This window comes from Columba livia, chromosome 30 (genome assembly GCF_036013475.1).
Source record: "Columba livia isolate bColLiv1 breed racing homer chromosome 30, bColLiv1.pat.W.v2, whole genome shotgun sequence".
NCBI classification, from domain to species: Eukaryota; Metazoa; Chordata; class Aves; order Columbiformes; family Columbidae; genus Columba; species Columba livia.
In genome coordinates, this window is record NC_088631.1 from 159678 (window position 1) to 169075 (window position 9398).

At 70.8% G+C, this 9398-nt stretch overlaps 2 protein-coding genes across 2 annotated transcripts; one reads left to right on the forward strand and one right to left on the reverse strand.

Moving 5' to 3' along the window:
* Positions 1–20: 20 nt before the first annotated feature.
* Positions 21–5477, forward strand: DHPS (deoxyhypusine synthase). Its single transcript, XM_065043824.1, is given in 12 exon segments — positions 21–578; positions 645–806; positions 1326–1410; positions 1413–1446; positions 1836–1932; positions 2566–2652; positions 3230–3311; positions 3314–3334; positions 3618–3721; positions 4449–4514; positions 4516–4575; positions 5028–5477. Coding segments are annotated over 12 exon segments (1380 nt in total). The 5' UTR covers positions 21–128; the 3' UTR covers positions 5160–5477.
* An 8-nt stretch (positions 5478–5485) lies between these two features.
* Positions 5486–9394, reverse strand: WDR83 (WD repeat domain 83; the record flags this gene model as incomplete). The annotated part of the gene is made up of 8 exons (XM_065043792.1): positions 5486–5818; positions 6266–6380; positions 6522–6631; positions 7436–7503; positions 7768–7918; positions 8262–8310; positions 8754–8859; positions 9252–9394. Coding segments are annotated over 8 exons (897 nt in total), but the record flags the coding sequence as incomplete, so codon positions are not given.
* Between the last annotated feature and the right edge of the window lie 4 nt (positions 9395–9398).

Here is a 9398-nt window from a genome sequence, read left to right on the forward strand (position 1 = left end):
GTTTGGGGGGGTTTGGGGGGAATTGGGGCGGTTTGGGGCGCTGCGGGAGCCCAGAGGTTCCGGGGGTAACCCCGCCGCTTCGCTTCCCGACGTCTCTTGCTCCTCGGCGGCCGCCGTCCTTGCTCAAGATGGCGTTGCGCAGCTGTACGGCGGAGGGCGCAGCGCGGGAAAACCGTGAAACCTGGCGGCGGGGTCCGTACGACCCGCGGCGCGCAGGCGCAGTGGCGGGCGGGGCCGTACAGCATGGCGGCGCGCAGGCGCGGGGGGGCGGGGGCCGTACAGCATGGCGGCGCGCAGGCGCGGGGGGGCGGGCCGTACAGCATGGCGGCGCGCAGCGGCGGCGCGGCGCAGTGAAGGAGGCGGCGGGAGCCCCGATGGCGGCGCCGGAGCCGGTTCCCGCCGGGGCGCTCCGGGCCGTCCTGCGGCCCAGCGGGGCCCTCCCGCCCCACAGCCTCCCGGTGCGCGGCTACGACTTCTCGGGCGGCCCGGACCACGCGGCGCTGCTGCGCTCCTTCCTCACCACCGGCTTCCAGGCCACCAGCTTCGCGCAGGCCGCGGAGGAGATCGGCGCATGGTGGGTGCGGGGGGCCCGGGGGGCCGGTCCCGGTGGCGGTGGCGCTGACCCCCGTGCGCTGGCCCCGCAGATCGCGGCCAAGCTGGAGCCGCTGAGCGCGGAGGAGCGCGCCCGGGCCGCGCTGGCGGGGCCGCGGCCGCCCTCGGGCTGCACCATCTTCCTGGGCTTCACGTCCAACCTCGTCAGCTCGGGCGTGCGGGAGAGCATCCGGTACCTGGTGCAGAACAACATGGTGCGGGACGGGGACACGACATGGGGGGACACGGGGACATGGGGACTTGGGGGACATGGGGATGATCCGGTACCTGGTGCAGAACAACATGGTGCGGGACGGGGACACGGGACAGGGGACATGGGGGACATGGGGATGATCCGGTACCTGGTGCAGAACAGCATGGTGCGGGACGGGGACACGGGGGGACGGGGGGACATGGGGGGACGGGGGGACACGGGGACAATCAGGTACCTGGTGCAGAACAACCTGGTGCGGGGGGGACAGGAGACATGCGGACATGGGGACGCTGGGACACCAGGGAGTTCTGGGGACATTCCGTGGGGGGAGACGAGGACACTGGGGACAGCGGGGGCAGCTGGGGGTGCCTGGGTGTTCCCAGGTGTCCCGGGGTGTCCGCGGTGTCTGGGGGGGCCCGGGTGGTCCCTGGGGTGTCTGGGGGGGCCCGGGTGGTCCCTGGGCTGTCCCTGGGTGTCCGGGGTGTCCGGGGGGTCCCCGGTCCCACGCTGGCGCCCGCAGGTGGACGTGCTGGTGACGACGGCCGGGGGGGTGGAGGAAGATCTGATCAAGTGTTTGGCCCCCACCTACCTGGGCGACTTCAGCCTGGGGGGCGGGAGCTGCGCCAGAGCGGCCTCAACCGGTACGGGGGGGCGGGAGGGGGCCAGGGGGGATGGGGGATGGGGGTCACCGTCCCCCACAGGGTCCCCATCCCCCCCCGATGTCACCGTCCCCCCCAGTGTCACCACCCCACCCCGGGTCACTGCCCCCCCGATGTCACCATCCAACCCCCCTGGTGTCACCGCCCCCCCGGGTCACTGTACCCCCCCCCCCAATGTCCACCGACCCCTCAGGTCCCCATCCCCCCGGTGTCACCATCCCTACGATGTCACCATCCTCCCAATGTTCCCATCCCCCCGGTGATCCCGTCCCCACGATGTCACCGTCCCCCCGGGTCACCGTCCCCCCGGGTCCCCGTCCCCCCCCCGGTGTCCCCGTCCCCCCCGGTCACCGTCCCCCGGGTCCCCGCAGCATCGGGAACCTGCTGGTGCCCAACGACAACTATTGCCGCTTCGAGGAGTGGCTGATGCCGCGGCTGGAGCGCATGCTGGACGAGCAGGAGCGCCAGGTGCGCCGGACGCCGGGGGTCCCTGCGGGGGGGGGGCCGGGGTCCCTGCGGGGGGGCGGACGCCTGGGTCCCTTGCCGGGGTTGGGGCCGGACACCTGGGTCCCTTGCCAGGGGTGGGGGCCAGATGCCTGGGTCCCTTGCCGGGGGTCACAGCCAGACGCCCTTTCGGGGGGATAGATGGACACCTGGGTCCCTCTCTGGGGGGTTCCCGGACCCCTGGGTCCCTTTTGGAGTGGGGGGGGGGGTTCCCGGACACTGGGGTCCTTGTGTGGGGCGGACACCCGGATGCCTGGGTCCCTCTCTGGGGGGTTTCCCGGACGCCTGGGTCCCTGTACGGGGGGAGTTCCTGGATGCCTGGGTCCTCCCTGGGGGTCCCGGACACCTGGGTTCCTTTTTGGGGTGGGGGGGTACCTGATCACCGGGGTCCCTCTCTGGGCAGGGGGCGGTTCCTGGATGCCAGGGTTCCTTTCTGGGCAGGGGTTCCCGGATGCCTGGGTTCCTTTCTGGGGGGGCATTCCTGGACACCAGGGTCCCTGTGTGGGTGGGGGGGGGTGCCCGGACGCCGGGGGTCCCTGTGTGGGCGGGGGGGTGCCCGGACGCCGGGGTCCGCGGGGGTGCTGAGGCCGCCCGCAGGGCGTGCGCTGGACGCCGTCGCGGATGATCGCGCGGCTGGGGCGCGAGATCGACCACCCCGACTCCGTCTGCTACTGGGCGCAGAAGGTGCGGGGGGCGGGGGTCCCCACAGTGTCACCGGGGATGGGGGGGTCCCGGGGGGGTCCCCATGGTGTCACCGGGGATGGGGGTTCCTGGGGTTCCCCGCGGTGTCACTGGGGGTGGGGGGGTCCCCACGGTGCCCCCGACGCGTCCCATCCTGTGCAGTCCCCAGCGCAGCATCCCGGTGCTCAGCCCGGCGCTCCCCGCAGTGTCACTGGGGGTGGGGGGGGGTCGGGGGGGTTGGGGGGTCCCCGCTGTGTCACTGGGGTTGGGGGGGTCCCCGCTGTGTCACGGGGGGTTGGGGGGGCTGGGGGTCCCCGCAGTGTCACTGGGGGTGGGGGGGTTGGGGGTCCCCGCAGTGTCACTGAGGTTGGGGGAGTCCCGGGGGGTCCCCGCGGTGCCCCCTGACGCGTCCCATCCTGCCTGGTGCGCAGCACGGCATCCCGGTGCTCAGCCCGGCGCTCCCTGCGGTGTCACGGTGGATGGGGGTTCCCAGGGGGGTCCCCGCGGTGTCAGTGGGGGTCGGGGGGGGTTGGGGTCCCCGCGGTGCCCCCTGACGCGTCCCATCCTGCCTGGTGCGCAGCACGGCATCCCGGTGCTCAGCCCGGCGCTCACCGACGGGTCCCTGGGCGACATGATTTTCTTCCACTCGTACAAGCGCCCGGGGCTGTGCTGGACATCGTGGAGGGTGCGTGCGCCCCGGACGCCGGGGGTCCCCCCGTGCTGACCCCCCCGTGCTGACCCCCCCCGTCCATGCTGACCCCCCTGTGCTGAACCCCCCATGGTGACCCCCCCGTGCTGAACCCCCCATGGTGACCCCCCCTGTGCTGACCCCCCCTCATGCTGAACCCCACATGGTGACCCCCCCGTCCCTGCTGACCCCCCCCGTCCCTGCTGACCCCCCCCGTCCCTGGTGACCCCCCCGCGCTGACCCCCCCGTCCCTGGTGACCCCCCCCGCGCTGTCCCCCAGACCTGCGGCTCATCAACACTCAGGCCATCTTCGCCCGGAAAACCGGGATGATCATCCTGGGGGGGGGGCTGGTGAAGCACCACATCGCCAACGCCAACCTCATGGTGAGCGGCGCGGGCACGGGGACGTGTGGGGACGCGGGGACACGGGGACGTGTGGGGACGCGGGGACACGGGGACGTGTGGGGACACGGGGACATCCTGCGGCAGCTGGGGGACACTGGGGGGACACTGGGGACCCCCTGGGCCCTGGGGACGCCATGGGGACACTGAGGACACCGCGGGGACACCGGTGTCACTGTGTCCTGGTGTCACCGTGTCACCATGTCTGTGTGTCCCCATGTCTGTGTCCCCGTGTCCGTGTGTCCCCGTGTCCTTGTGTCCCGTGTCCATGTCCCCGTGTCCATGTGTCTGTGTGTCCTGTGTCCGTGTGTCCCCATGTCTGTGACCCCGTGTCCGTGTGTCCCGTGTCCATGTCCCTGTGTCCGTGTGTCCATGTGTCCCCGTGTCCCTGTGTCCATGTGTCCCCGTGTCCTGTGTCCGTGTCCGTATGTCCCCGTGTCCGTGTGTCCCCGTGTCCGTGTGTCCCCGTGTCCGTGTGTCCCGTGTCCATGTCCCATGTCCCTGTGTCCCCATGTCTGTGACCCCGTGTCCATGTGTCCGTGTGTCCCCATGTCCGGTGTCCATGTCCTGTGTCCATGTCCCGTGTCCGTGTGTCCCCATGTCTGTGACCCTGTGTGTCCCGTGTGTCCCGTGTCCATGTCCGTGTGTCCCGTGTGTCCCGTGTCCATGTCCGTGTGTCCGTGTCCGTGTGTCCGTGTCCGCGCGGCAGCGCAACGGCGCGGACTTCTCGGTGTTCGTGAACACGGCGCAGGAGTTCGACGGCTCGGACTCGGGCTGCGCGGCCGGACGAGGCCGTGTCCTGGGGCAAGATCCGCCCCGACGCCCGGCCCGTCAAGGTGGGGGCGGGGGGGACATGGTGGGGGAGATGGGGGGACACGGTGTGGGGGGGGGTACGGGGGGGACACACACATGGGGGGGCCGGGGGACACGTGGTAGTGGGGGGCTGGGGGGGTCCTGGGAGGGATACAGTGTGGGGGCCGGGGGGGGGACACGGTGGAGGGGGCGGGGGGTCACGGTGGGGGAGCCGGGGCATCCCTGGGGGCAGACACAATTGGGGGGGGGGTCACCAGGGGACACACACAATTTGGGGGGCTGTGGGGGGGTCCTGCGGGGTGGACACACAGTTTGGGGTCCTGGGGGGGCGCACAGTGTGGAGGGCCTGGAGGGTCCCCTGGGGGACACGCACAGGTTGGGGGGTCCTGGGGGCTCACACAGGTTGGGGGCCTGGGGGGGTCACACGGTTGGTTTGGGGGGCCGGGGGGTCCCCCAGCCTCATCACCCCCCCCAGGTTTACGCAGACGCGTCGCTCGTGTTCCCGCTGCTGGTGGCCGAGACCTTCGCACAACGGGCCGAGGACTTCGCCAGGGGGGGGCGCGGAGACCCCCCCCAGACCCGGGTGACCCCCAGGCCACAGGGGTGACCCCCAAACCCTGGGGTGACCCCCCCCAAACCTGGGTGACCCCCCCCACCCCACCCTGAGAGGCGGGAGCCCCATCCCGGGGGGCTGGTCCCACTTTGGGGGTGCTGAGCCCCCCACTACCTCTGCAGGGGCTCCCGCCTCGGGGGGGTCCCAGGACCCCTGTGCGTCCCCCCATGTCCATCTGTCCCCCCATGTCCATCTGTCCCCCCACATCCATCCGCCCCCCCCCCACCCCACTTTTACCCCCCATCACCGTATTTATTTGCGCCGCTCAAATCAGGTCCGGTCGATGTCCAATAAAGCCCCGCGGTTCCCCCACCCCCGTGGGAGGTTTATTCCTCTTTGGGGGGGCCCCAGCGCCCCCCCAGCCCCACACCCTCCCTCCACTTGTCCGTGTGTCTCTCGCTCCACCGTCCGTCCGTCTGCGTTCGAGCTGCCGGCACGTCCGATGAGCCGCTGCAGCTTCTGCCCCCGGGGGGTCATTTGTCATCGGGGGGTCGTTTGTCAGTCGCCGGGGGGGTCACTGTCCCCGCTGTCCCCCTCGGGTCCCCACAGCTGCACCTGCCCCCTGGTGGCCGCCAGCAGCAGCGGCTGCTCCGGGTGCAGCGACACGGAGGCGACGACTCCGGGACCCACGGGGAGACGCAGCGACAGCGACCCCCTGGGGGCGCGGGTGGGGGTCACGGTGTCCCCGTGTCCCTCCATGTCCCACATCCCCCGTGTCCCCCCGTCCCCGTGTCCCCCACCTCCAGCAGGTCCCACGGGTAGACGTGTCCCCCCCGTGTCCCCCATGTCCCCCACCTCCAGCAGGTCCCACAGGTAGACGTGTCCCCCCCTGTGTCCCCGTCCCCCACCTCCAGCAGGTCCCACGGGTAGACGTGTCCCCCCCGTGTCCCCCACCTCCAGCAGGTCCCACAGGTGGACGTGTCCCCCCTGTGTCCCCATCCCCACCTCCAGCAGGTCCCACAGGTAGACGTGTCCCCCCCGTGTCCCCATCCCCACCTCCAGCAGGTCCCACAGGTAGACGTGTCCCCCCCGTGTCCCCATCCCCACCTCCAGCAGGTCCCACAGGTAGACGTGTCCCCCCTGTGTCCCCATGTCCCCCACCTCCAGCAGGTCCCACAGGTAGACGTGTCCGTCCTCCGACGCCGCCACCACGTGCGCGTCCCTGGCGCTCAGGGCGCAGTCCAGGCGGTACGAGCCGCTGCGGTGCCGCGGTACCTGGGGACACGGGGACCCCTGAGCCCCCTGGCAGCTCCCCGCTCTGTTTCGGGGTCCCCCCGTTTTTGGGGTGTCCATCACTCACTCCCCCAGCAGCTCCCCGCTCTGTTTCGGGGTCCCCCCGTTTTGGGGGTCACTCACTCCCCCCAGCAGCTCCCCGCTCTGCGTGTCCAGCAGCCGCAGCACCGAGTCCAGACTGGCGGCCAACACGCTCTGACCGTCCCGGCTGCGGCAAACGCTGCTCACGGGGCCTGGGACAGAGGGACATGGGGACAGAGGGACATGGGGACATGAGACATGGAGACATGGGGACAGAGGGATGTGGGGGACATGGGATGTGGGGAAGCGAGACATGGGGGTCAGGGGGACACAGGGGTCAGGGGGGACATGGGGGTCAGGAGGGACACGGGGACATGGGACACAGGGACATGGGGACATAGGACATGGGGGTCAGGGGACATGGGGACACGGGGATCGGGGGGACATGGGGGTCAGGGGGACACGGGGGGGTTACAGGGGAACACAGGGGGTCAGGGAGACCCACCCCCACCTTGGGGGAAAACCCCAGTTTTGGGGGAACCCCCCAGAGTGTCCAAACCCCCCGACTCGCTCCCAACGCACTCGCAGCAAAGCGCACGTTGGACCAGGGGTTTGGGGGTGTCCCGAGAGCCGCCCACCCTTTGGGACCCCCCCAGCTTTGGGACCCCCCCAGCTTTGAGACCCCCCCCCACTTTGGGCCCCCCCCCACTTTAGCACCCCCCAGCTTGGGGACCCCCCCAGTTTTGGGACCCCCCCAGCTTTGGGACCCCCCACACTCCTGGGGACTCCCCCAGCTTTGGGATCCCCCACTTTGGGGACACTCCACCCTTTGGGCCCCCCCCACTTTGGTCCCTCCAGCTTTGGGACCCCCCCATACTTTGGGGAACTGCCCCACTTTGGGGGAACCCCCCCAGTTTGGGCCCCCCCACTTTGGCCCCCCGCCCACTTGGCCCCCCAGCTTTGGGCCCCCCCTACTTTGGGGACCCCCCCTTTGCCCCCCCGCCGGCCGCACTCACTGCCGATGTAGTCGCAGAGCAGCTGCCCGGCCCGCAGGTCGTACCTGCGCACGCGCCCGTCCACCGAGCTGCGGGAGTGGGGGTCAGCACCCCGAAATGGGGTCAGCATGGGGTCAGCACCCAAAATGGGGTCAGCACCCAAACGGGGGGTCAGCACCCAAACTGGGGTCAGCACCCAAACGGGGGGGCAGCACCCAAACTGGGGGTCAGCATGCAAACGGGGGGTCAGCACCCCAAAACGGGGCCAGCACCCAAAATGGGGTCAGCATGCAAACAGGGGGTCAGCACCCAAAATGGGTTCAGCACCCAAACGGGGGGGTCAGCACCCAAACGGGGGTCCAGCGCGGGCGCTCACCCCCGCCAGGATGTCTCCGGGGGCCACGGCGACGCTGGTGACGCCGTCCCGGGCCTCGGGCAGCACCTGCAGCGCGGCCGCGCGGCGCGAGCGCCCGTCCCAGCAGCGCACCGACCCGTCGTCGGAGCCTGGAAACACCGAGAACGGGCAAAAATGGGCGGAAACGGGCGGAAATGGGGCCCGGGGCCGGGCCAGCAGTGCACCGAGCCCTCAATGGAGCCCAAAGGGGGTTCAGGGTGTAAATGGGGTTCAGGTGTAAATGGGGTTCAGGTGTAAAAGGGGTTCAGAGTATAAACGGGGTTCAGTGTAAATGGGGTTCAGGTGTAAACGGGGTTCAAGTGTAAACAGGGTTCAGGGTAATGGGGTTCAGGTGTAAACGGGGTTCAGGTGTAAACGGGGTTCAGGTGTAAACGGGGTTCAGGTGTAAACAGGGTTCAGTGTAAACGGGGTGCAGCCCCCATCGCCCCTCACCCGACACGATGACCGTGGCCTCTTCATTGAACCGCACACAGTTCACCTTCTGCGGGGACACGGCTCAGGGCACCCCAAATCCCCAGGGTGCCCCCAAATCCCCAGGGTGCCCCCAAATCCCAGGTGCCCCCAAATCCCCGGAGTGACCCCAAACCCCCACAGGGACCCCCAAACCCTCAGTGACCCCAAACCCCCAGAGTGATCCCCAATTCCTCAGTGCTTCCACTATATCCTCAGTGACCCCAACCCCCCCCAGGGTGACCCCAGACCCCCCGGGGTGACCCCCGAATATCCTCAGCGACCCCAAATCCCCAGAGCCACCCCTAATTCCTCTGGGGCCCCCAAACCCACCCCAGAGCTCCCCAAATCCCCCCAGGAGCCCCCGAATCCCCCCGGTGACCTCACCCCCCCAGGAGCCCCAGATCCCCCAGTGCCCCCAGCCCCGCGCCCGCCCCGCCGTCTCGCCCCGCCCCCTCTCGCCCCGCCCCTCACCCCCGCGTGGCCGCGGAACTTGCGCAGCACGCGGCCCGTCGCCACGTCCCAAAGCGCCACCGTGCGGTCCGCGCTGCCCGAGCACAGCGCGCTGTTGTCCGGGGACCTGCGCGCGGGGGGGCGGGGCGGCGGGGGGGCAGAGCGGGGGGGGCAGAGCGGGGGGCGCAGTGGGGGGGCAGAGCGGGGGGGGGCAGAGCGGGGGGGGCAGAGCGGGGGGGGTCAGAGCCGGGGGTCCGGGGGGTGTTGGGGTCCACCCCGTGTCCCCTGCGTCCCCCCATGTCCCCACATCCCCCCTGTTCCCCGTGTCCCCCCATCCCCCGTGTCCCCATGTCCCCCACATCCCCCCGTGTCCCTGTCGCTCACCCCGCGGCGTCCAGCACCTCGTAGCCGTGCCCCTGGTAGCTCTTGAGCGCGACGCCCGTGTCCCCGTGTCCCCCGTGTCCCCCACATCCCCCCGTGTCCCCGTGTCCCCCGTGTCCCCGTGTCCCCGTCGCTCACCCCGCGGCGTCCAGCACCTCGTAGCCGTGCCCCTGGTAGCTCTTGAGCGCGACGCCCGTGCGCGGGTTCCAGAGCTTCAGCGTCTTGTCCGCGCCGCACGTCAGGCAGTAGTTGCCGTCGGCTGCGGGACGGGTGTCCAGAGCCCCA